The following is a 25686-nucleotide window of genomic DNA, read 5'->3' as shown; positions in this document are numbered from 1 at the left end:
AACATTGAACATACTCTTTTCTCAACCTTTTTTTTTTTTTTGAGGAGACATATGAGTCTTCTTGAGGGAAATACCCCCCCTCCAAAAACCCCAAAACCAAACCAAACCAAACCAACCAACCAAACCAAAAACCATGACAATTATAATTGAGCCCAAATACTAATCTAGAATATAAAGTAGTTTTGAAGTGCTTGACCAATATTGAAGGATATAGGGAAGCCACGCAAATGTTCCTTCTATGTATCCAAAGTTAATTAAATTATCAAATATATTTGCCAATGGAGCCACTGTAAGAGCTGAACCTGTCCCTCTGGCATGTCATACTAGAGGGGCAGATTCTGCCTCCTCTGAAATGCTCCTGGTGATTGAAAAGTCAGCTAGCAAGGATGCAGTACCAGATCTTTGCAGCTTTAAAGGCTTAAAAAGAAATTTCAGAAAATTTATGAAATTAATATGTCCAAATTCTTGAAATATCTTATATTTTTATTCTCCAGTATAATTAAAATATAATAAGGAAACAATCTCCCTCATATGTATATATGTACATATGTATGCATATATATATATATATGGAATAGCTTATTTCCATATCCTTCAGGTGAAACTATCACAATAACCCAGATAATATAAAGTATCTTGGTATAAATCTAACCAAGCAAGTGAAAGATGTATATGAAACAAAAACCTTTCAAGTCTTGGAAGAAAGAAATTGAAGAAGGTATCAGAAGATGGAGAAAGATCGCCCATGCTCTTGAATTGGGAGGATCAACACAGTAAAGATGTCCATCTTACCAAAGCAAAAGATGCAATGCAACCACTTTCAGAATACCTACACAATTCTTTACAGACATTGAAAGACCAGCATATTATATATTTGCATATTATATTATCTATAATAATTTGCATGCATATATTGAACTCATTCATATCATTATTTTACTGTTACTGTTTAATTGTTAATTTGTAGTCTCTTATTTCTTGTTGTTTCCCTCAAATTTGATTTGAATTTTCTTTTCAGCACTCTATAGATTTATCTACCATTGGAAACTATTACTAGAACATTGTTGTGTTTCCTTGGAGGCCTTCTTGAGTCTGTATATCGACATCTATGAAGTGAAATAGCCACTTCTTTCAATTTCATGGAGGATCTTTAAAGGGGAATATATTTTCTTCCAGTGTGATATAGGTGTTGATTGGGCAAGGTGCGTTCACCTTGTTCTGGTGAGTACTGGAATGCCCTGCCATGGGACATTTTTAAAGATATAATCATATTTAGTGTGACTGAAAGGGCCTTGGCGAGATATACCACAGGCTTTTGTGGAGGCAATGGTGTGGCTTTGCTGGAGGTGTGCACTGCCTAGTGGACCAGCTCTCAAGTTCTTGGAGTCATGCACTCCACTAGTGGTGGCGTGGTAGGATTAGGGGTGGGGTGTTGGTGGCTGGCTGGTCCTCAGGTCTTCCCAATAGAGTAGGCATGCCAATTTCCTTGATCTTGAGGACATCCTTCCTCTTGTGATGAACTGTTCATTCTTTGGATTCAAGAGGCCTGTGCATGGTTGGGGGTCAGTATCAAGGTTTTGCTCTTGGGTCAAGTTGAGTTTGATTTTTCTACATTTTGTGTGTATGAAGGAAGGGAGTATGCAGACACATAGATTGAGAGATAGTTACTACTAGCCTTTATGGAAGTTTATACTCTGTTATGTACTACATTTTCAACAGGGTGGTCTTTATGTAGTACTTTGAGTCCTATAAAACTGGGAGATACAACACTTCTCTGGAGAAGTGTATTGCATGGCTCTCAGGCAACTTCCTGAACTGGCCTCAAGGCCTATGAGGATTGTGAAAGTCTCTTGTAGGGCTGTAAGAGACAGCAGCCTCGAAGGATGTTCCACTTTCTTTTGCCCTGCAGCAGTGAACTCAGCTGGCTCGGCCCTAAGCATTACAGTAGCACTATTGATACCTACTTGGAAGCGCTTTCTTCTTTTCCTTTGATTGTCCTCATCTTTCCTGGAGGCACGATAATTTGCCCTGCCATCCACAGTGCTGCTAATCATTTCATTGTCCCACACCCAATCAATGGCTCAGTAAGGCTAGGGATTAGAGTTGGAGTTGTGTTTTCCTTTCCGTCCCACGCTGGAACCTCAACCCAGGCATTTGCCGTCTGTCTCGGATCTTCAACAGGATCTCCATCCTGACATACCTGTCCATGTCTTGCCTAATCCCTATTCCTACTTACACCTGTGTGATTTATCCTATATTTACTACCTAATTAAAAATTTGAACACCCAGCTCCTGCAGGAAAATTTCCAACTCTCCTTGGGATTATAAACATTCTCATACTCATGAGTTTGCACCAATTTATTCTGTTGTGTTTTCTTTTAGGACTGTAGGATTGAGAAAGACATCCTGTCTGCACACACAAGTGGTTTTGGCGAAAAATTACAATTTTATTCATAATTTTAATAATGATACTCATTATTGGTAGTGAGCACTTTCTCACACCTCACCCTTTTAATTACTCTCTTTCACATTCTTTTTACTCTGTGCTTTTTCTTCCTTTTAAAAATATCTAGTAAGTTTTCATTCCTCAAAGATTTTAATAGTGTAGCCTAAGCTTGGCACAGCGACACTCCCCTTAAATCCCAGAACTCTCAAGGCACAGTCAGCAATCAACCTGTAGGTGGAAGGGAGATCTGTGGGTTGGAAGCCTGCTTTGTCTACACAGCGAGTTCCCAGTAAGTCAGGCTATGTAGTGAGTGCCTGTCCTGATAAAAAAAAAAAAATAAGAAACATTCACAAAAAATAATATAGCCTTCTTGATAAAAATCTCTGTCATTTCCCTGCAAACGCTTAATTACTTCTTATATAAACATTTTATTACCAAATCGCAACAACGTGTTTCCATGTCTCTCTCCCCTACGTGAAGTATGAGCATCCTAAAGGCAGGGCACACATAAAAATCTTTAGGAAAATGCAGTGGTTTGCAAAGCACTTTAATGTCATAGGAAATAACTTAAGTGAACATTTTCAATTCCTATTCGTCAAATAAAATGAAATGTTTTTATAAAAATACAAAAACCGTAGCACTGAATGCTGTTTTGGAATTCATAAATTAGGTAAGTAACAACTTTTGCGTTGGAAAAATGCTCTAAATGATGTTCTGCTCCTTACAAAAGCAGTGCGCTGGGGAATCTGGGACAAGTCAGTGTGAAAAGTCATAGGCACCTGAGTTCCAAAGCGCAATTAAGTACAACTCACAAGCTCTGAGGTTTGGCTGGGAATGTCGATAAAATACAAAGAACCCACGGGATGTCTGATAAGTGGTGCTGTTACTTTTTAAAAACTATTTTAATTTAATTTTATTTATGCACATGGGTGTTTTGCTTACATGTATCTCTTCACGCCACATGCATGCAATACCTACACAGGCCAGAAGAGGACCTGCAGCAGCTGCAGATGGTTGTGGGTTACAATGTTGAGTCTGGAAATCAAATACAGTCCCTCTGGAAGAGCAGCAAATGTTCTTAACCAGAGAGCTTTCTCTCCAGCCCATATGGTTACTTTAAAAAAAAAAAAAAAAAAAAAAAAAAAACATTGAAAGTTTCTTAAGATTATTTTTTTTAAAGTTTTTTTTTTTACAACTGATAGAACTGTGCAAATTTGTGTCTAAAAATCTCTCTTGTTTACATGATGTAAAATATTATTTAAAAAGCATAACTTTTAAACTTAGCCTTCATATTTCACTACAAAACTAGTACCAGTAGTATGCCACTCAAAAATCAATGCAAAGAGATCATCATATCAATAGAACTTAACTAAAATGTATACTATGCTTGAGGTTTGGGGGTGGGGAGGTGCACATCACACAGTGTTCTTGCTGATATTCAAGTAACCTAGTGCTACTTAGCAATACAAGTTACTTGACAAAGGAACAAACACAGGAAATGCACACAAGAGAGCCATCATGAAGTCTATTGAGTTGCTGTTATTTTCCATTCTGTTGTCACAGACCAGTTGAATTTTCAGAGGCTGACTACCCACGAATCGAATACCAAAGGAAGCAACAACAATTTTGGGACTCTGTACGACTTTCTCTCTTCACACTGGCAATTGTAGCAATCATAGGAATCACAATTGGCATTGTCACTCATTTCGTTGTTGAAGGTAAGTATCCAGATCGTGTTCCTATTGTACCAATGCACTCTGTTGCATGAAATTTGATATTTTGATGACATTAAATGGTAAATACAATAGATTATTGGTGTAAAAGTATAGCATGCTCAGAACAGAAAGCCTGCAGGATCCATTTCTACATAAATATTTTTAAATAGACACCACACTCGTAGGCACATGTAAATGAAATACAAAGATGAGGTGAGAAGAGGAAAACATATCTTCAGAATAAAGACAAGTGCACCAAGCTATGAGCTTGCTTGCCCTTCTCAGAATCAATATATATTAATCAATATATTAATGAACCTCCCCCAAGAAGCTTGTGGTAGAGATAACTCAGGAGAGCTAGCTAGTGTCCCATCACAGCTATTCAGGAGACTAAAGCAGGAAAATTCCAGGTTCAAGAATTGCCTGGATTACAGAGTGAGCTCAAGGTCAGTCTGGTCAAATAAGCAGCCTGTCTCAAAATTTAAGAAGTAAAGATGCTGAGGATGTTGTGTAGTTCAGCAATTACCTAACAGGTGTTAGGATGTGGACTCAAATCTTTAATGCCACAAAGAAAGAAAGAAAGAAGAGAGAGAGAGAGAGAGAGAGAGAGAGAGAGAGAGAGAGAGATTAGAAGAAAGGAAAAGAAAAAAAACAGGGAAAAGTAAAACCTTATTATATATATATATATATATATATATATATATATATATATTTGGAAATGCAAATTGGAAATATAAATGGAAAATGGAATATATATATATATAATTCCAAAACACCTTTAAAAAGCCAAAGTCAGCAGTTTTTTGTTTAGATTTTATTTATTTATTTTACTTATATGATTGCTCTATTTGCATGTACACCAGCATGCCACCACAAGAGGGCATTAGATCACTTTATAGATGGTTGTGAGCCACCATGTGGTTGCTGGGAATTAAACTAGGGACCTCTGGAAGAGCAGAAAGTGCTCTTAACCTCTGAGCCATCTCATCTCTCCAGCTCCCAAAGTCAGCATTTTATCTGAAGAAAAGTCAAATTGTTTCATGACTGAGGAGAACAGAAAATTCAAAACTAATTTCTATCTGTATGCAAAAATGGTGACTATCACACATAAGCCGAATAACACACAGCTAAGATCCACTCACTTTTGTGTTTGCATACTTATAAGCAAAAAGGACCGATAGTTTGTTTAAAAGTTTTAAAGACTCTCACCCATCATAACAATAACACCACAACTGTACAATAATAAAGAAAAAAATGAAAGACCTCTAAAATTCCCAGTTTACTTTTCTATTTTAATTGGTTCATTAATAATATTAACTCTAGGCCAAACCCAAATCAAATTACCTTCCATATAACTTTATCTTTCTTGTTAATATCGTGGGCTAAATGTTAATAATTATGTATATGTTTGAAATACCTTACTTATGCCTGTAGTTTCAGAACCTGGAAGGCTGAACCAGAAGGCTCACAAGGCCAGCCTGGAACACACAGTAAATTTCATGTCAGTGTACACTGTAGAATGAGACTATGTCTTAAAAAACAACAAGTGAATACAACAGAACCAACTCACTCCCAATGCTGCAGGTGTCATAATAGTTGTGATAGGCAATCTACAAAGAGGTCCACATGTGAACCTTCCAAAGTTGTGAATGTTACACAGCAGAGCAGACATACCTATCATCACTACTAATGCTGAGACGGGGACAGTATAGACTCTCTACATGGCCCCCAAATACAATGGCAAGGATCCCTCTAAGAGAGGGGGAGTGGCTAAAGGAGGAAAGGACTGAAATAGAAGGGGAGCATGTGTCATATGATGTGGAGACAACACCCAAAGGATGCGGACACTCTAAGATAGGACAAGACCCAGAATTTTCCCAGAAGGACCAAACTCCACTCCACAGAAAATTCAAACCTACCAACAGACACCAGACTTCTAGAATTATATAAAAATAAATTTTATTACCTAATGCTTACCCTAATTTTCTTGCCTTTTCATATATTCAGGGACATAGGGATTTCTGAAAGTTGTAGCGCTCCAGCCACTACATATCTTATTTATATACCTTGGTACACATGTGAGCATGTACAAGAATTTGCCTGGGAAACATGAAAATGTAAAATTCTCTACTGTACAAACCCTGGGCTAACTGCTTCCTTCTCCTCCTCTTCCTCCTCCTCTTTCTCATTCTCCCCCTCTTCTTCTTCCTCCTCCTCCTTCTTTTAAATGAGCTGTTTATCCTTTCTTACAAGCGGCAGCATGTCAGTTATCACTGTCACATCATCATCATCCACATTAGGATTGCTATCCTTTTTAATGATTGCTAATTTGGTTCAGGTAGCACTGGCATTGCAATTCTAATTTCAGTTGCATTTGTCTGATCAGCAAAGATGTTGAGAACTGTTTGAGGACCTATACATGAGTCAATAGACCATTTGTGTTTCCTATTGTAAGTGTCTGTTTAAAATTTTTATCTCATTTTCTTGTTGAAATGATTTGTCTATTTTATTGCTTCCCCCTTTCCCAATTTTTGAATGATTCATAAATGAATGTCCATTACCAGTTGCCTATTGGAAAAACTTTCTGCCAGTGAAAACGCTCATGGCCTATTTAGTCACTACCATGTCATATGATCTATAGAATGAACTAAAAGATCAAATACTGATTTTGAAAATTGTCTGTCCTTTTTGGGGGACGGGGTGGGCTTTTAAATTGTTGCCTTTATTTATTTTGGATCATAGATGTTTTCAAAATTCATATAGTTAAACTTTTAGGATAATTTCGTATTAATTGTTTTATCTCTTATATTAGGGTAAAAGTGGAGCTTCTATATAATGTCACATAAAACTTTAAAGGATGTAGTTTGTAAAATTTCACTTTCATAGAATTCATAAATTTAAATATTGAAACTATTTTAAAACTTAGGTTTACAAAGCTCTAGAATTCATCTGCTTTGGGATCTTGAAAGTAAAACCAGAAATGCAATCATAATGCAGTATAGACTATTTGGGTAAAAAGTCATTGTTGATGAATTTTTTTCAACTATTAATTTTGACTAACAAAACTATATTGTTAATTGAACATTTTAAATATTTTACATATACATTTATATTATTACACATATATACAATAAACTACCTATAGCAAGAAAAACCATGACACAATCAGGAATTATATAAATATTACATTCATAGTGTTTTGGATATTTGTATTTGGCAGCCTTGAAGAAAACATCTTTTTTATCTTGATGTGTCTAAAATTCTGAATGTAAATCCATATCTATCATATCTCATCATTATCAACTTAAAACATCTATCTAGATCCAAGAACATCTTAGCCCCTAAACAACTAAGCTTAATTGTATAACTAAACTATCTGGTCTTCAACCCCATCAGATACTTGAAAAGGAATAAAATTAATTATCTGTATATAGGGAGCGCAGGTTAGCAGCTTCCCAAGTGAGAAGATGACAGAGACAGTTTGCTGCCTGAACAGTCACACAGAATTCTCTATAATGTTGGAGCATCATCTTCAGCCTTCCAGCCCAACATATCTGACAGACATATCTGTGAGGCAGGAACTATTAAGGAATTGCTTACCCTGTGTTGGCAGAGTTTGGCCATCGACACTGCCTGCATCAAAGATTGCCCTTTTTTAGGCAGAATTCTGTCTGTGTTAGAAACTGTATTTTTAAGAAACAAAATTCTAGCCAGTCATGGTAGCACATACCTTTAATCCCAGAAGTTGGAATGCATGGAACGCAGAGGTAGATGGATGTCTATGAATTTGAGACCAGCCTTGTCCAAGTCCCAGGTCAGCCAGGCCTAGGTAAAGAGATTATGTCTCAAAAAAGTGTAAAATTTAGGATAGCATAGCAGGAACTCCACAAAGTGTAGTAGAGCTGTGCAGTTGTGGTTGTTATCACAGAATAGATGCTCTAAATATCATCTTGAAAACAGGCAATGCCAGAGACAGGGTGAGAAGAGTACAGAACGCCCTATGAAGAGACTTTCAGAGAAAGTAATAATAAGAGAAATATTGAGGGAGGATACTAAATGTAGAAAAACACGAACAGTTTTGACAGTGTTTCAACACAAATTCCAAATATGTAGAAAAAAAGGTAAAGGCTGTCCCTGGCTCTTTTTTAAATATATATTTTATTAATTTATTCATATTATATCTAGATTGTTATGCCATCCCTTGTATCCTCCCATTCCTCCCTCCCTCTTGCTTTCCCCCTACTCCCCTCCCCTATGACTGTGACTGAGGGGGACCTCCTCCCCCTGTATATGCTCATAGGGTATCAAGTCTTTGGGAGCCCTGCCCTTCTCCTGGGTTGCCTCTTCCAGCCAGCCATCCTTAAATGGAGCAGGTGCCTAGTCTTATTCTAACTTGATATGCCTTGTTAAGTTGGGGTGTGGGCAACTGGGATGGGAAGAGGGCGAGAAAACTGTGGTTGGGGTATAATACATGAGAGAAGCATTTAAACAAACAAACAAAGCAAAAGAGAAAAAAGAAGGCAAATTCCATTCAAGTAAGGATGTGGTGTGTCTCCTTCCTATGTAATGGGAAAATGAAAAAACTTCAGGTGGGCGAGTGATTGTACCAAATTTGTAGTCTGAAAGGCAGCTCTAGACAGGACTTACTGATATGTATGGAATGTATTTGAAGACAATGGGAGAAGAGGCAATGTAATCATAAGAAGGCTATGGTTCTCCTCTCAATTACGTGTGCATAAACTAGATTGCTGGTGGTAGTGGGATTCATGAAAGGCATAGATTTTTAAAAACTTGGGGCAACTATGTCATCGAAACCTTCTATGTGGTAAACCTATGTTAGCAGTTCTCTGGGGGAATAAAACACATGACTTTTATGATTTCATTTGATATTGACCTTTTGCCATAGGCTTCATGTCTAAATATAGCCAAGTTTTGATATGCATATGTGTCTGCAAGAGGAGTGTCCGTCAGCATTCTTTGGGAACTGGATTTTCTGTCTTGGCTGACTGCAATAATGGAATTATAAAATAGATTATTTTTTTAGTTACACACTAACCTTTGTTCTAGGTAGAAAAGGACTTAGCAGGGGTTGGAACAAAGAACCTAGCACATATGAGCCCGGAACTTTTATTCTTGCCTTTCAGATGATAAGTCATTCTATTACCTCGCCTCTTTTCAAGTCTCAAACATCAAATACAGAGAAAATTATGGAATTAGATCATCAAGAGAGTTTATAGAAAGAAGTCATCAGATTGAGAGAATGGTAAGTTCGACAAGAAATGCTGATGTAGAGCCTCCTCAAAATGTAGCAATTTGATGATTCAAATTTGCCATGCTAGCAGTCTGTATCTCATTGAGGATTTAATTCTCACTTCCCTGTTTATTGACTTTTATAATAGTCATTTGCTATGTATATCTTTCCATTAATGTTTGTTAATTATTTTCCTATTTATATATAAACTTATATTGATGGTATATATTGAAAATGTTTTTCCATTTGCTTCTTGTTTGTTTCATTATATTTTATTAATTCATTCATATTACATCTCTATTGCTATCCCATCCTGTGTATCCTTCTCTTCCTCTCTCCCTCCCACTTTCACCCTATTCCCCTCCCCTATGACTGTGACTGAAGGGGATCGCCTCCCCCTGAATATGATCCTAGGGTTTCAAATCTCTTCTTGGTAGTCTGCCATCCTTCTTCTGAGTGCCACTGGGTCTCCCCATGAAGGGGACATGGTCAAATATGGAGCACCAGAGTTCATGTCAAAGTCAGTCCCTGCTCTCCACATAACTGTGGAGAATGTCCTATCCATTGGCCAGATCAGAGTAGGGGTTTGATGTTTACTGCTTGTATTGTCCTTGGTTAATGCAGTAGCTTGAGCAGACTCCCCTGGGCCAAGATCCACCCATTATGATATTCTTTTTGTAGGTTTCTAGGACCCTCTGGATCCTTCTATTTTCCTATGCTCCTATATTTCTCTTACCTAGAGTCCCAGTAGGATGTATTCACATCTATCCCAATCTCCTGGTAAATGAAGACTTTCATGGGACATGCCTTTTGGGCTAGTGCCCAATTATAAGTGAGTATATAGCATGTGAGTCTTTCTGCTTCTGGCTTAACTCACTCAGTATGATCATTTCTAGTTCAATCCATTTGTCCACAAATTTCAGGATTTCCTTGCTTTTAATAGCTGAGTAGTATTCCATAGTGTAAATGTACCACAGTTTCTTTATCCATTCTTCTACTGAGGGACACTTAGGCTGTTTCCATGTTTTGGCTATTATGAATAAGGCTGCTATCAACATGGTTGAGCATGTGTCCTGGTTGTGTGCTGGAGAATCTTCTGGGTATATTCCAAGGAGTGGAATAGCTGGGTCTTGAGGAAGCCATATTCCCAGATTTCTAGGATAGTGCCAGATAGATTTCCAAGGTGGTTGTACTAGTTTGCTTTCCCACCAGCGATGAAGGAGTGTTCCTCTTTCTCTACATCCTCGCCAGCATGTGATGTCACTTGAATTTTTTATCTTAACCATTCTGATGGGTGTAAGATGGAATCTTGGAGTTGTTTTGATTTGCATTTCTCTGATGACTAAAGATGTTGAGCATCAAGTCTCTTCTTGATAGCATGCTATCCTTCCTCTGAGTGCCAACAGGTCTTCCCACCCAGGGGACATGGTCAAAATGAGGCACCAGAGTACGTGTGAAAGTCATACCCCATTCTCCACTCAACTGTGGAGAATGTCCTGTCCATTGGCTAGATCTGGCACTCAGAGAAAGGATACCAGGCTACCAAGAAGAGACTTGATACCCTATAAGCATATAAAGGGGGAGGAAGCCCCCTTCAGTCACAGTCATAGGGGAAGGGAGTAAGGGGAAAATGGGAAGGAGGGAGAAATGGAAGGATACAAGGGATGGGATAACCATTGAGATGTAATAAGAATAAATTAATAAAATAAAATTTAAAAATTAAAAAAAAAGATGTTGAACATTTCTTTAAGTGTTTCTCATCAATTCGATATTCCTCTGTGGAGAATTCTCTGTTTAATTCTGAGCCCCATTTCTCAAGTGGATTATTTGGTTTGGTGGTGTTTAATTTCTTGAGTTCTTTATAAATTTTGGATATTAGACCTTTGTCAGATGTAGGGTTGGTGAAGATCATTTCCCAGTCTGTAGGCTGTTGCTTTGTTCTGTTGATAGTGTCTCCTGCCTTACAGAAGCTTCTCAGCCTCATGAGGTCCCATTTATTAATTGTTGACCTTAATGTCTGGGCTGTTGGTGTTCTGTTCAGGAAGTTGACTCCTGCACCAATGTGTTCCAGACTCTTCCCCACTTTTTCTCCTAAGTGACTTAGTGTCTCTGGTTTTATGTAGAGGTCTTTGATCCACTTGGGCTTGAGTTTTGTGCATGGTGACAAATATGGGTCCAGTTGCATTTTTCTACATGTAGACATCCAGTTAGACCAGCACCATTTGTTGAATATGCTATCTTTTTCCCATTGAATAGATTTGGCTTCTTTGTCAAAAATCAAGTGACCATATGTGTGTGGATTCATCTCTGGGTCTTCGATTCGATTCCATTGATCAACCAGCCTATTGCTGTGGCAGAACCATACTGTTTTAATTACTGTTGCTCTATAGTACAGCTTGAGATCGGGTATGGAGATTCCTCTGGTGGATCTTTCATTGTATAGGATTGTTTTTGCTATTCTGGGTTTTTGTTTTACCATACGAAGTTGAGGATTGATCTTTCAATGTCTTTAAAATATTGTGTAGGTATTTTGATAGGAATTGCATTGAATCTGTAAATTGTTTTTGGTAAGATGGCCATTTTTACTATGTTAATTCTCCCGATCCATGAACAAGGGAGATCCTTCCATCTTCTGATGTCATGTTCAGTCTCTTTCTTCAGAGATTTAAAGTTTTTTTTTTTTCAAACAAATCCTTCATTTGCTTGGTTAGAGTTACTCCTAGATATTTTATATTGCTTGTGGCTATCGTGAAGGGTGCAGTTTTCCTAATTCCTTCCTCTACATGATTGTCATTTGTATCTAGGAAGGCTACTGATTTTTCTGAGTTTGCTTCTTGTTTTTTAATTATTGTTATACTATATTTAGATGGACAGATTATCTAAACTTTAAAATGTTATTGATATTTTCTCATCAATACCCTTTGTGTTTACATGAGAAATAATTTCTGATTCTCTATTATTTTAAAACTCTGCCCTTGTCTTTCTCATTTAAAATTTATGCTGTATGGAACTGACTCTCTAATATAAAAAGCAGAGCTCTTAGTACCACAAAGATACAACTGTCATTCTATGCTTATTGTCAGGCCAGCTCCACCACAGTCTAGTTTCCACATGTTTACCAAGCTGTATGACCTATTTAATTGCTCAGCTAGTTTTCAGTCTGCCAATAGCATCTGCTGTATCATTATATAACTCAACAGTGAGTGTTGGTCCTTGCTGTATTAGTTTGTTAGGATTGCCATAGAATATTACCACAATATTGGGTGGTTTAAAGCAATAGAATTTTTCTTTGATTGTTTTTAAAGCTAAAAAGATGGAAGACAAAAGTTGCATCTATTCCTATTTTAGGTTCTGTCTACTCCAACCATCCTTAACCTGTTGCTGCAAATAGTGAACTCTCTAATCTGTGCTTCCATCTTCACATGATCCTCCTCTCTGTGGCTCTATAATTTTTCATTCTGATGAGATTTTGAAATAGAAGATTCAACACTTTCTAAGGCAATCTATCTTCAGCTCTTCTCTTATTTTAAGATCAATAGCTTAATTATATCATATTCACTGGTTTCTAGATTCAGATATATTTTTTCAGAAGGTACTTCCAGTACATCCAATACATCTAGGATTATGATCTTTATGTTTATCTTGAATTTTGTTTTTATGTATCAAACACACACACACACACACACACACAGAGGCATGCACACAGGCACACACACACACACACACACACAAATTATTTGATTAAACTTTCTTCAAATGTAGTAACCTGCGCAGAAATAATGAATTCATTTAGGTCTTTCATTGATGTATTTCAATAGAACTTTAAATTGTTTCTTTAAAGATATTACTAATCTTTAGAAATTTATTCATTTTTTTGAAAATTTTGTACATGTATTCAATGTATCTTGTTTGTATCCATCCTTCATTTCCAACCTCCAAGTTTCTCCAGGACCCCACACCCAGCCCAATATGGGCAACACTAACTAGAATCCATATGTTAAAGAAACAATAAAAAATAATTACTAGGTTTTGTTTAAAAAATTGTAATCCTAGCTGCATTTCATAATCATTAACTTAAATCTTTTAACTCTTTTTCAAAGATTTAGTTTATTTTTAAAATTATGCATATGTGCCTGTGTCTATGTTGATATGTGCACATTACTAAACTGCTAAGCCATCTCTCTAACACAGTGGTTCTCAACTTTTGTAATGCTACTTAATACAGTTTCTCATGTTGTGGTGACCCCCAACCATAAAATTATTTTTCTTGCAACCTCATAACAGAAATTTTGCTACTGTTATGAATTGCAATGTAAATAATATTTGAAGATAAAGCTTTGTCAGAGGTTGTGAACCTCTTTGTTTGAGAAGCATTATTTCAGCAAGATGCTTTTCTTTTGCTGCCTGAGTCCAAGGCATGAGTTGAACCTCACCTCTATTTTTTCAGTGTTCAGGTTTATCTCCACTCTTATATCTGACATGGTTTTAACTGGATCTTTAGAGGAAACTCTGTCACCTTGAACCCAAGTTCATTTATTAAGATGTCTAAATTCATCTTTTCAAAATTCCTAGACACTAGAAATCAGTCTTCCCTAAATACTGCTTTTATGTCTTTGAATGTCCTATTTGATCTTTTCTTACTAACTTCTCATCTGCATCCACTGTCTCAAAAGAAAAAAAAAATAGAATTAAAAGATTTGTACAGAAGACCCTTGTACACAGCAATCAAAAGAAGGTTTCCTAGTTGATTTCTGAATCTTTATGATGACAATAACTCACTAGTCTTTATTGTTAACACCAAAAATTATTGGTCTTTTTAGAAATGTGGAAATATTGCATAGTCTTTCAGTTTAATGATTTCTCCTTTACTTTTCTTTTATGCAGGCTGAAATTTTTTTATTTTTTTATTTTTTTTCCTTATCTTTCATATTTATTTTTTCTTTTTTTATTAATTTATTCTTGTTACATCTCAATGTTTATCCCATCCCTTGTATCCTCCCATTCCTCCCCCCCACCCATTTTCCCATTATTCCCCTCCCCTATGACTGTTCCTGAGGGGGATTACCTCCCCCTATATATTCTCATAGGGTATCAAGTCTCTTCTTGGCTACCTGCTGTCCTTCCTCTGAGTGCCACCAGGTCTCGCCCTCCAGGGGACATGGTCAAATGTGAAGCACCATAGTACATGAGAAAGTCATATCATACTCTCCACTCAACTGTGGAGAATATTCTGACCATTGGCTAGATCTGGGAAGGGGAATATTTTTATTTTTAAAAGATCCTTTACACTCCAAAGATATGTGAGATTTTAATGGAAAAGTTTAGTATGACTCATTTTTTTTTCTCTTTCTACCATTCAATGAATTTATAATTATTTTTGTGTATCTGTTTAATGAATATTTATAAAATCATATTCTCTGAGATTCTGTCAATTAATCATAGTATGTTATATATCATTAGTGGCCAAGAAATGTGATAAATAAAGCGTTATGAATATATAATAATTTGTGAACATTTATATCAATGCCTTATGTCATGATCCTCAGTAGAAATATTAAAGCTAGTCACTGTCCTTAACATCTTTCTTAGTCCTAAAGACTACCTGAAATCTCAGAACAAAAAAATGACATGGTTTGTCAGGGAATACTCTTTTTGACCACTTGTATAATGCTCTGTTGTTTGTGGTAGAGTTAAGACAGATTAAAACAATCTTAGCAAAGATGTGGTTTCAAAGTCTAGGCTCACCTTGATTTGTCTGGAGGATTTGAGACTTTGGTTACATCACAGAGATGATTCTGTTCAGACATAGTTGGGCTGGGTTGTTTGTCATACATCAAAAGTTGATGCATGACAAAGGTAGATAATTTCCTAGGTCAGTCAAGGACAAGGCTCTGGGGAAGTACAGATGTGAGGTGTTATCAGCTAACTCTTACAGAGTTACCTGTGCAATAGCTACTTACAACGTGCTATTTAGTTAATAAAACTACGAATTTATTGTTCAATGAACATTTACAGGCTGAAATTTTTCATCACAATCCACCATCATGTAAAAAAAAAAATCAAGGAATTTCCTGTCATTTTTGTTATGAAATTTAGTTTTTAGCAGATGAGCCATCTTTCCAGACTGTCTTAAGAACTTTCTAAAGAAAGGAGACTTTTGGGGTGGGGAGGAGCTGAGCATCTGTAATAATAAATCCTCACTGTCCAAAGTTTCTAGATTATCCAATGGATGCCCTGGATTTGCTTCTCCTTCTTCTGTTTATTTGCAATGTTCTTCTCTGTTAATATATAGCACACATTTGTGGCCAAGTAGTGTAAGTTAAAATGTAGATAAGTAAAGTGAAGATTAGTGGGTAACAGTAGAGAGCCGCTCAGCTTCAGATATGGCTGACTGCAGGGGATCAAATCATGTCCTTAAGCATCAACCTTCCATATTTCTTCTCTACTTGGAAGATACAACTAATGCCTGCTGAGTCCACTTTCCTAAGTTACTAACAGAAGTGGCAGGGTACTTCCCCACGCCATTCGTAGATGGATGTTTGAAGAAGCACTCTTGGTTGGTCAAATTTAGAATTAAAGACTGGCCAAAATGTTGAAACTGTCAGTCTTGTGAGCCACGGAGGAAAGTTGAGCTCCATTTCAATTACGTAGGTAAAACTTCACCCTCATTTAAAAGCCGGCCTGACATTTCTACTTTGGTCTCTTGGCGGCATCTCAAATTAATCTAGTTTAAATACTCTTCTTTTTTTTTTTTTTATTAATTTATTCTTGTTACATCTCAATGTTTATCCCATCCCTTGTATCCTCCCATTCCTCCCCCCCCATTTTCCCATTATTCCCCTCCCCTATGACTCTTCTTGAAGACTGCTCCCTCTAGTGTTCTCTCACCCTGACTTTTCAGTGAACAGCTATGTTCACCTCATTTGCTAGAGTGCCTACATTTCCATTATCCACATGTTTCTTCTAGTGATGAGTCACATTTCTACCGCTAATCCATCATGCCCATTCTAGACCATCTAGAATAATAGCTCACATATCACTATTGCCACCCAGTGTCCCTCTCATATTCACAGAGAAATCAGAATGGCCTTCTGAAGATGCAGAATTGTATTTCTTTGCTTACAATTTCTTAATGGCCTCTAAATATGCTTAAAATAAAATCAAAGTTCTCCACTAAAGTTCCCAGATGCTCGCATGTTTTGGCTCCCACTACTCCCATCTCGGCAGTCCCTGCCTTGCTCACATTGCTTTGTCCATATTGGCCTTCCTTTGGATTTTTTGCACGTTCTATCCCTTCTGTATAGATGACTATTTCATCACCTTGCTGATTCCTCATCATCTTTAAATATCACTTAAAAATTCCCTACTTAGAGAACCCTTCTCTCTTATAATTTCTCAGCTATTATCCTATATTATTTTGCCAATAGCACTTGATAATCAATGTTTGTCTTATTTACTGTCTAACTCTATTTTGAGTCTAAGGTCAGCACTGTTTTTGATTGATCCTGTTTATCTAGTATCTACTACAGTGGCTTGAATAGAGGTACTTATGGTTGTGCTGAATAAATAAGTTAAGTGATAGAAAGGGAAGAAGAAGGAAGCTATAATGAGAGTAAAAGAGCATTATAAGATCTTCTATTTTTCTTTTTATTTTTGTCTTTACAATGCTGATTAAGACTAGCCCTAAGCACCAGCCAAGGACTATACATGCAGTAAACATTAAACCCCTACCCAGATCTAGCCAATGGACAGGACATTCTCTACAGTTGAGTGGAGAGTGGGGATTGACTTTCATACGAACTCTGGTGCCCCATATTTGACCACGTCCCCTTGACGGGGAGACCTGGTGGCAGTCAGAGAAAGGATATCAGGCTACCAAGAAAATACTTGATACCCTATGAGCATATACAGAGGGAGGAGGTCCCCCTCAGTCACAGTCATAGGGGAGAGGAGTAGGGAGAAAGAGAGAAGGAGGGGGAAACGGGAGGATACAAGGAATGGGACAACTACTGAAGACAATTATGATTTGATTTTAAGGTGAATGAATAATTTTATCATGTCATTAGACACAGAATTTTTAAGTGAAATAATCATTAGAAAAGGTATTATTAGGGCTGGAACATATAAACTTAAGAGTATAGTAGTTTGTACTATATATCATATTATTGAGTTCCCAATGCAAGCATCAATTAGAATTCAATTTCTTCAGTTAAAAAACAGCAATGGCTCATTTTTCTATAAAATAAATGGCTAGTCTGGTTTCCTTTTAACTTTTCGGTTCATAAGTTTGTAACCATCATTGAATTTATACTAACTGGCTGTTTAATTGTATCTTGGGTAATTTCTTTTTTATTAATTTATTCAAATTACATCTCAATTGTTATCCCTTCACTTGTATCGTCCCATTCCTCCCTTCTTCCCACTTTCACTCTCTTCCTCTCCCCTATGTCTATGACAGAGAGGGACCTCCTTCTCCACTATATATGGTCATAGGCTATCAAGTCTCATCTTGGTAGCCTGCTTATTCTTTCTGTGAGTACCACCAGGCAACCCTTCCAAAGGGAAGTGTTCAAATATGGGGCACCAGAGTTCATGTCAAAGTCAGTCCCTGCTCTCCACATAACTGTGGAGAATGTCCTACCCATTGGCCAGATCAGAGTAGGGGTTTGATGTTTACTGCTTGTATTGTCCTTGGTTAATGCAGTAGCTTGAGCAGACTCCCCTGGGCCAAGATCCATCCATCATGATGTTCTTCTTGTAGGTTTCTAGGACCCTCTGGATCCTTCTATTTTCCCATGCTCTTATATTTCTCTTACCTAGAGTCCCAGTAGGATGTATTCACATCTATCCCAATCTCCTGGTAAGTGAAGACTTTCATGGGACATGCCTTTTGGGCTAGTGCCCAATTATAATTGAGTATATAGCATGTGAGTCTTTCTGCTTCTAGGTTAACTCACTCAATATGATCATTTCTTGTTCCATCCATTTGTCCACAAATTTCAGGATTTCCTTGCTTTTAATAGCTGAGTAGTATTCCATAGTGTAAATGTACCACAGTTTCTTTATCCATTCTTCTACTGAGGGACACTTAGGCTGTTTCCATGTTTTGGCTATTATGAATAAGGCTGCTATCAACATGGTTGAGCATGTGTCTTTGTTGTACCTTCTGGGTATATTCCAAGGAGTGGAATAGCTGGGTCTTGAGGAAGCCATATTCCCAGATTTCTGAGAAACCACCAGATAGATTTCCAAGGTGGTTGTACTAGTTTGCATTCCCACCAGCAATGAAGGAGTGTTCCTCTCTCCCCACATCCTCACCAGCATATGGTGTCACTTGAATTTTTTATCTTAGCCATTCTGATGGGTGTAAGATGAAATCTTGGAGTTGTTTTGATTTGCATTTCTCAGATGACTGAAGATGTTGAGCATTTCTTTAAGTGTTTCTTAACCATTTGATATTCCTCTGTGGAGAATTCACTGTTTAGTTCTGAGCCCCATTTCTTGATTGGGTTATTTGGTTTGGTGGTGTTTAATTTCTTGAGTTCCTTATATATTTGGGGGTAATTTCATACAGACTCTTAAAAATGTTTTGGCAGTTTGATGTTGAGTCTTTTAATGGATGAACCATCTCTCCAGTCCCTTTTTAATTTTTGTTAGTGTATATTTGCATACACAGTGACTAGTTTTAGAAATAAATTTGCACTCACATTTATCATGTACTTTGAGCACATTGACTTCTAATACCATCGCCTTTATCTCCTGCCACCCACACAGTCTTCTGCTCCCGTCCATTTCCCAGATACTTGAATTATTACTTTATGTCATATATATGCATATATGGTTATATAATTAGGAATTTTATACATAAAATCTAGAATGCAATATGACAAAGAATGTGATATTTATCTTTCTGAGTCTAGCTTATATTTCTTTGTCTACTCTTTCTAGTTCAATTATCCTGAAAATAATATAACTTCATTCTCCCATATGACTGATCAAAAATTCATTATGCATTTATACCACAGTATATTTTCTTTGTCCATTCATTTACTGATAGATACTCATGGTAGTCAATTTGTGAAATCAGTATGCATGTTCATATTCTCTTTCATAAAATCAAGAGATGGGCAGAGGAGGCTTTCAAGTGAGGGCAGAGGAAAGATGGGACCAGCGAAGGAGGAAGATAATAATGTTTACTCTGAGGGAGATACTGGCTAGAAGCAGGAGCATACTATACTCAGCTTTCTATATTATAGATGTCAGTTTTGCTCTCGTTGTAAAGGAACACTGCAGGAACAAGAAGAACCGCAGAACACAGGGTTCTGAGGAGACGACATTAGTCCATGACTAATACACTAATTAGGAAATGACTAGAATGAAACAAGGAAAATGGGTTTAATATTTAGAAGGGAGAATTTTCTGATAGTTGTATTAATTCTGAGGAGTCAAGGAGAGGAAGAAAGCATATGGCACTGGAACACAGAGCTCCTTATTCCCAGAGAGTATAGTAATTGGAAAGGGTGGTGGTGGTGCAGGTAAGACTTAGCTCATAAGTAGACTTTATTTCATTTATGACAGACCCATGTCTTCTGACTTTCAGCAGTCAGCCCAGTCATCATTGATGGGATGTTTCAGCATGCCTCCTTTTAGGCGGCCAGTACATTTTAGGAAATAAGTTCCCTGAACATCTCCAATCCTTCACAGGTTGAGCCTGGAAAGACTAGGAATGTCATGGCCATGACATGTAGTGTGGTGAAACTGATTATCAGTCCTAGCATTAGATGTTTAGCCCTGAATGTCTCAGTGAGATGTGACTCGCAGTGAGGTGTCAGAATTCCAAGACATGCTGTTAGGGCCATTCAAATGTCCAAGAGATACAGTAGTCACTGACAAAGTCAACAAAACGTGGTATCAGTCATGGACTGTATCCTTGGGGAGTGTTCCCAATAGGCTACTGGGGTTTTTATTTTTTAGAGTTGAGAATGATGTCTTAACACATATTTTAATTCATTTGACAATTAGGATTACAATTGTTTTGTATATTTATGGGTCTATGTGAGTGCATCTCCACTCCTTTTCTGTGAACATTAAGGGCTATAAGAGGGCATCATGTAAAGTGACGTTTCATATCTCTTTTCACATGTTCCTTTGAGCCACAATTTCTCCTTCAACCCAGGGTACTTGATTTGGGGGTTAGGCTTAAAGTAGCAAAGCTCCCAGTGAGGGGGAGAGCGGGGACTGACTCTGACAGGAACTCTGGTGCTCCATATTTGACCACCTCCCCTTGGTGGGGAGGCCTCAGGGCACTCAGAGAAAGGATAATCAGGCCACCAAGATGAGATTTCATAGCCTATGGCCATATAGTGGGGCATGAGGTCCCCCCCCCACTCTTAGACCTACAGGGAGGAAAATAGGGTGAAAGCGGGATGGAGATAGGAACAGGAGGATACAAGTGATGAGATAACAATTGAATTGTAGTCTGAATAAATTAAGAAAATAAAATAAAAAATAAATATTAAAAACAAACAATAGCAACAAAAAGCAGCAAGCTCAAACATACTTCTTGTCTCTGCATGTCCCGCCTCTGCATCCCCCCCTACCCCCCCTCCCCCCGCCAAGAGCTGGGATTACTGGAATCTGCAGGAAAGTCTGGGTTACCTCACCAGCAGGAGGATTTACATCCTTATCCTTATGATTTCAGTGAAAGCACTCTTAGTCATTGATCCATCTTTTCACCTCCCAATTTTATTTCACAGACTAAACTTTGAGGCAGATATCGCAATCACCCCATTTTACAAAGGATCGGTACATTTGGCTATTTTGGAAAAGTTATTCAGTCCTACGAGGATTGGAACAGTCTTCTCACTGTGGAAAGCCAATATGCATCATGCGAAAAACAACTAAAACTCTTTGCAAAAACTTGATATGTATAGAATAATATGTCTCTTAGCACTAAAGCTTTTTAAATTTTTTTTATATCAGATGTCTAGGATATTTCGACGTTCTTCTGGGATGGGTCGATTTATCAAGTCCCATGTTATCAAGATAAGGTATGTAAACCCGATCTGTAATTTCAAGCCAATACTGTTAAGATGGCACATTTCATCGGCACGAATGCTCAGCCACCCTGAGAATCGTTGTAGCAAAGAGATTTCATAAAACTTAAGCACCAAGAATTATGGTATTTAACTGTTTTAATGATTTCCTAGTAACAATGGGAAGATAGAAAGTGCTTTACAAGAAAGTCTCAGTATTAGGTAAGAAAAAATATACAGGAAGGAGAAGAAATGAAATGGTTCTACTAAAACCAACCCTGTACCCCCAAAGAAGGAGCCAAGTGGGACAGAATGTAGAGCCTTTCATTTTCCTCTTCCTGCGTCTATAACTATCACAGCCATTTCCCGTGCAATGTTTTCCTTCAACGCCAACACATCTTTGTTGTTTAAAATGCCATTTTGCTTTAATACTTTGGTGAGAATTATTATAAGAGACTAAGCTTTATCTTTTTTTTTTTTTTACATTTATTTATCCTGTGTGTCATCATGCTTCGTGGAGTTTAGAGGACAAATTGTAGGACAGATTTTCTACTTCCACCATGTGGACTTCAGGGATCAAACTCAGGTCATTAGGCTTGGTAGCAAGCACCTTTACCAGCTAAGTCATCTTACTAGCTCCTATGTTTATTTTGATATGATTTTTAAATGGCCTAGATTCCACATTGAGATAGATGGATAGATAGATGGATAGATAATAGATAGATTATAAATAAGTAGAGAGATAATAGATAGTAGATAGATAATATATAGATAGATGATAGAGATAGGTAAATAGATGATAGACAGACAGACAGACAGATAGATGATAGGGATGACAGAATATATATGGTGATTAGTGACCATTATTGTTTTTCTGCCTTTTCTTTATTGTCTCCTCTTTTCTTTTTTTCTTTGTCTTTCTAACTAAACTCACTGTAAAAATTTACTAGAGACTTTCCACCCCTAAATCACAATATAAATTTATATATTTGAATCATTGATAAAATTATTTATCTTTATAAACTACTTCACCTAAATATTTATTACATGAGTAAAAGTACCCAAACATCAGTGTTTTAAGTGCCATAGTTTAACTCAAAGAGTCAACAGTGGGGCCAAAAAGAGTAGGTGCCAGTAGTGGACATTGTATAATTGCATTCCCACATCATCTTCGACTTCCGCCTGAGAGAATAGAAGCACAAGACCTCAGCAATAAAGGACGTGATTTCTATCCACCCCCTCTGGCCAGAATTGATGAAAGAGTTTCAGTAAACTTCAAGAAAGGGTAGAAATACAGTATAGACGTGCGCTCAGGAGGCAAAGGGCAAAGGGAGTGGTACACGGCACTGTCTCTGCCACACTTCACTAGGGAATAACTCAAGTTCCATTTTTGCTCAAAATCCCTTAAAAAAAAAAGAATTCTTAAACAAATACAAAGAATACATAGAACTCTCAGAATTGAGGAAAAGTATGGAATAATCTTTGTGCTGCTAACACATTGCTTTCACTTCTGAAGTTCTTGCAACATTGATTATCACTCTGCACCCCATCTTGTTCCCTTTAGCTGGGTATAATGATGTCTTTTGTGCACAGACGTCACCCACAATGTTTCTTTAAGTTCACGGAGATGATAGAGATGAGATTATTTGTCTGTTTGCTCCAGTCCAGATGAAAAAGGCGTGAACATTCTTGTGGTGCTCATGTTTCGATACCCGTCTACTGACAGTGTTGAGCGAATCAAGAAAAAAATTGAAAGGGCTTTCTATCAAAGTCTGAAGATCAAACAGTTGCCTCTGACTATAAGCAAACCATCATTTAGCCTCACACGTAAGTCTTTTGCTGATGTTTGCCATTTTCCCACTTCTCTTTGACTGCAATCTTCTGCATTCGTCATGAGAATCTGGTTCATGTATATATTCCAATTTTATAAAATTCACTTCCAATAAACCTATAAGTGGGCCAGGAGAGATGGCTCAGCAGTTAACAACACTTACTGTTCTTGCGAAGGACTCAGGCACAGTTTCCAGCCTCCACTAAGTAAGTAAGTAAGTAAGTAAGTAAGTAAAAAGAAACCTATCAGTATTGAAGCAGACTAGAATAAAAATCCACTATCAGGTAAAATTTAGAATTACACTTTCTTGCATACTTTTGAGAGCTTATGATGATGTTTCTAATATTTTTTTATCATTTGAAATTTGTTATTTTAAATGTATCAAATGGTAAGCATTATTTGTTTAACACTTTACAGGTGGAGAGGTTGATATTAAACAAAGCCCTCAGACACGAATCAACAGAGATAGGAGCCAGAATTAAACAGAAATGTTTTGAACCTCAGAATCTTTTATGGGTTTATTTTGCAGAGGTGTTTAGTTGTTTGTTTGTTTTATAAGATTTTCCCCATTTATGTGAGTGTGTGCATGTCTGTGTGAGCTTATGTGCACATGTGTGCAGATGCTAATGCAGGCGTGAAGTAGATACCTGATTCCTTGGAGATGAAATTACAGGTGGGTATGGATGCTGAGAGGCAGCCCCAGGTCCTCTGCAAGAACAGTAAGTGATCTTGACTACAAGACCATCTCTGTAGCCCCAAGAATTACTTCTATCCCAAAGAAACAACCGTGTATAAAAATAAATTTGAAATAAGAGAGACATAAACTGTAAATTTATTATTTATTTATTTATTTGTGGTTTTTTTCCAAGAAAGGGTTTCTCTATATGTAGTTTTGGCTGTCCTGGAGCTAACTCTGTAGACCAGGCTGGCTTCAAACTTGCAGAGATCTGTTGGCTCCAATTCCTTAACAATTCTACTTTATTAGGGATTCATTAAAGGCATGTGCCTCCCTTACAACCAGACTATCCTAATTAGGAGGGAAAAGAGATTAAGGGGAACAAGAATGAAACCTTCTGGGTATCAGTTCTGTGGGGCAATTCCCCTGGCATATTTTCAGGAGTATAGCAGAACATCTATCCAACAGAAGCAGCCACACTGTCCGTGGACTGAACTTGGAGGTATCCACCGAGATCACTGCCGCCAATCTTCAAACTTTGGGCACTGTGGGCAGGAACCTCTGATCTCCCTCTTGGGTTCCCCAATCTTCCTCTCTCTCTCTCTCTCTCTCTCTCTCTCTCTCTCTCTCTCTCTCTCTCTCTCTCTCTCTCTCTCTCTCTCTCTCTCCTCCAAATCAGATGGTCATTTTTGCAATACAATACCCTGGCCAGAATCACCAACCCCTGTCTCTTGTCTTGGGCTAATGCTTCTCCCTCTGAGTGTATGCTAAGATGTTTATCAGTTTGTAGAGACAAAGTCTCAGTGGGGTCAAGTATCTCAAGATTGTTTTCACCTTGGGCCCAGCCTCGTCCTCCTAAGTGCTGAGATTACAGGAGTATGCTACCACCACCTGGCTAGGCCCTCTTGTTTACAACTTCAAAATATTTTCCATTATTTTTCTGTTACTTCCAAGAGAAAAATATATCAGGAATGTCCTTATTTTTCACTAAAGTCGAAGAAAATAAAGTTCAAACAGTTTATGAAATTAAAATGAAAGGCACCTTAGAACTGGTTAGAATTCAAGCCAAGAGGGATTCCTTTGTTCTTTGCAAAAATGTAATTAGGAAGCAAAATACTGCTTCAAATAAAATACTGTCTTAAATAATATTTTAAGATACGAGGACAGGCTTTGTCTCTTTTTCCTTTATCTCCATATCTTGGTCTGTTATCCATATCTCAGGACAGCAGGGCTCCCAGCTCCATTATTTTATCTCATGAATTTTTAAGTCTAGTTATTTTTTTTATTTTATGTAAAAGAGAGAAGGGGCTTCCAGATCCTTCTCGCATATCTTTAATTTGAAATTTTCCATATATTACATAGGTAGTTACTGATCACATTATTTACTATATATTATTTTGAGTATTGATACATTATGGTTCAAAAGAAAATAGGACACACACATCATTCTGTAAGCAGAACTCTGAGAGCAAATCTTGATTATTGATAATATAGCTATTCCTAAATCGTGATCACATACTTAAAAGTAAAAAATAGAATCCGTCAAAGTTCACTCCATTGTTAACTCTATACAATTTCTTACAATCTTGAAAAGTAATTTTTGGGCCTTGGTTATACACAATGACATTTTTATCATGCAAGCTATTTTGATACTAAAATGAGTATATTCTAAAATACACACACACACACACACACATACACACACCATCCATTTAAAAGGATGTCCCTGGGG

The 25686-nt window shown here is 37.3% G+C and overlaps 1 protein-coding gene across 1 annotated transcript in view; it reads left to right on the top strand.

Moving 5' to 3' along the window:
• The window catches only part of LOC127210655 (transmembrane protease serine 11F), a 79289-nt gene that overhangs the window by 40200 nt on the left and 13403 nt on the right, over window positions 1-25686 (top strand). Inside the window, exons 2-5 of the mRNA XM_051170364.1 lie at window positions 4010-4164; window positions 9306-9424; window positions 21395-21462; window positions 23111-23274. Coding sequence (XP_051026321.1) covers window positions 4010-4164; window positions 9306-9424; window positions 21395-21462; window positions 23111-23274 — 506 coding nt within the window. The remainder of the gene's footprint in view (window positions 1-4009; window positions 4165-9305; window positions 9425-21394; window positions 21463-23110; window positions 23275-25686) is intronic.

This window comes from Acomys russatus, chromosome 28 (assembly GCF_903995435.1).
Source record: "Acomys russatus chromosome 28, mAcoRus1.1, whole genome shotgun sequence".
Classification (NCBI taxonomy): Eukaryota; Metazoa; Chordata; class Mammalia; order Rodentia; family Muridae; genus Acomys; species Acomys russatus.
Note: the sequence above shows the minus strand (reverse complement) of the source record. Positions and strands in the feature narration are given on the sequence as shown.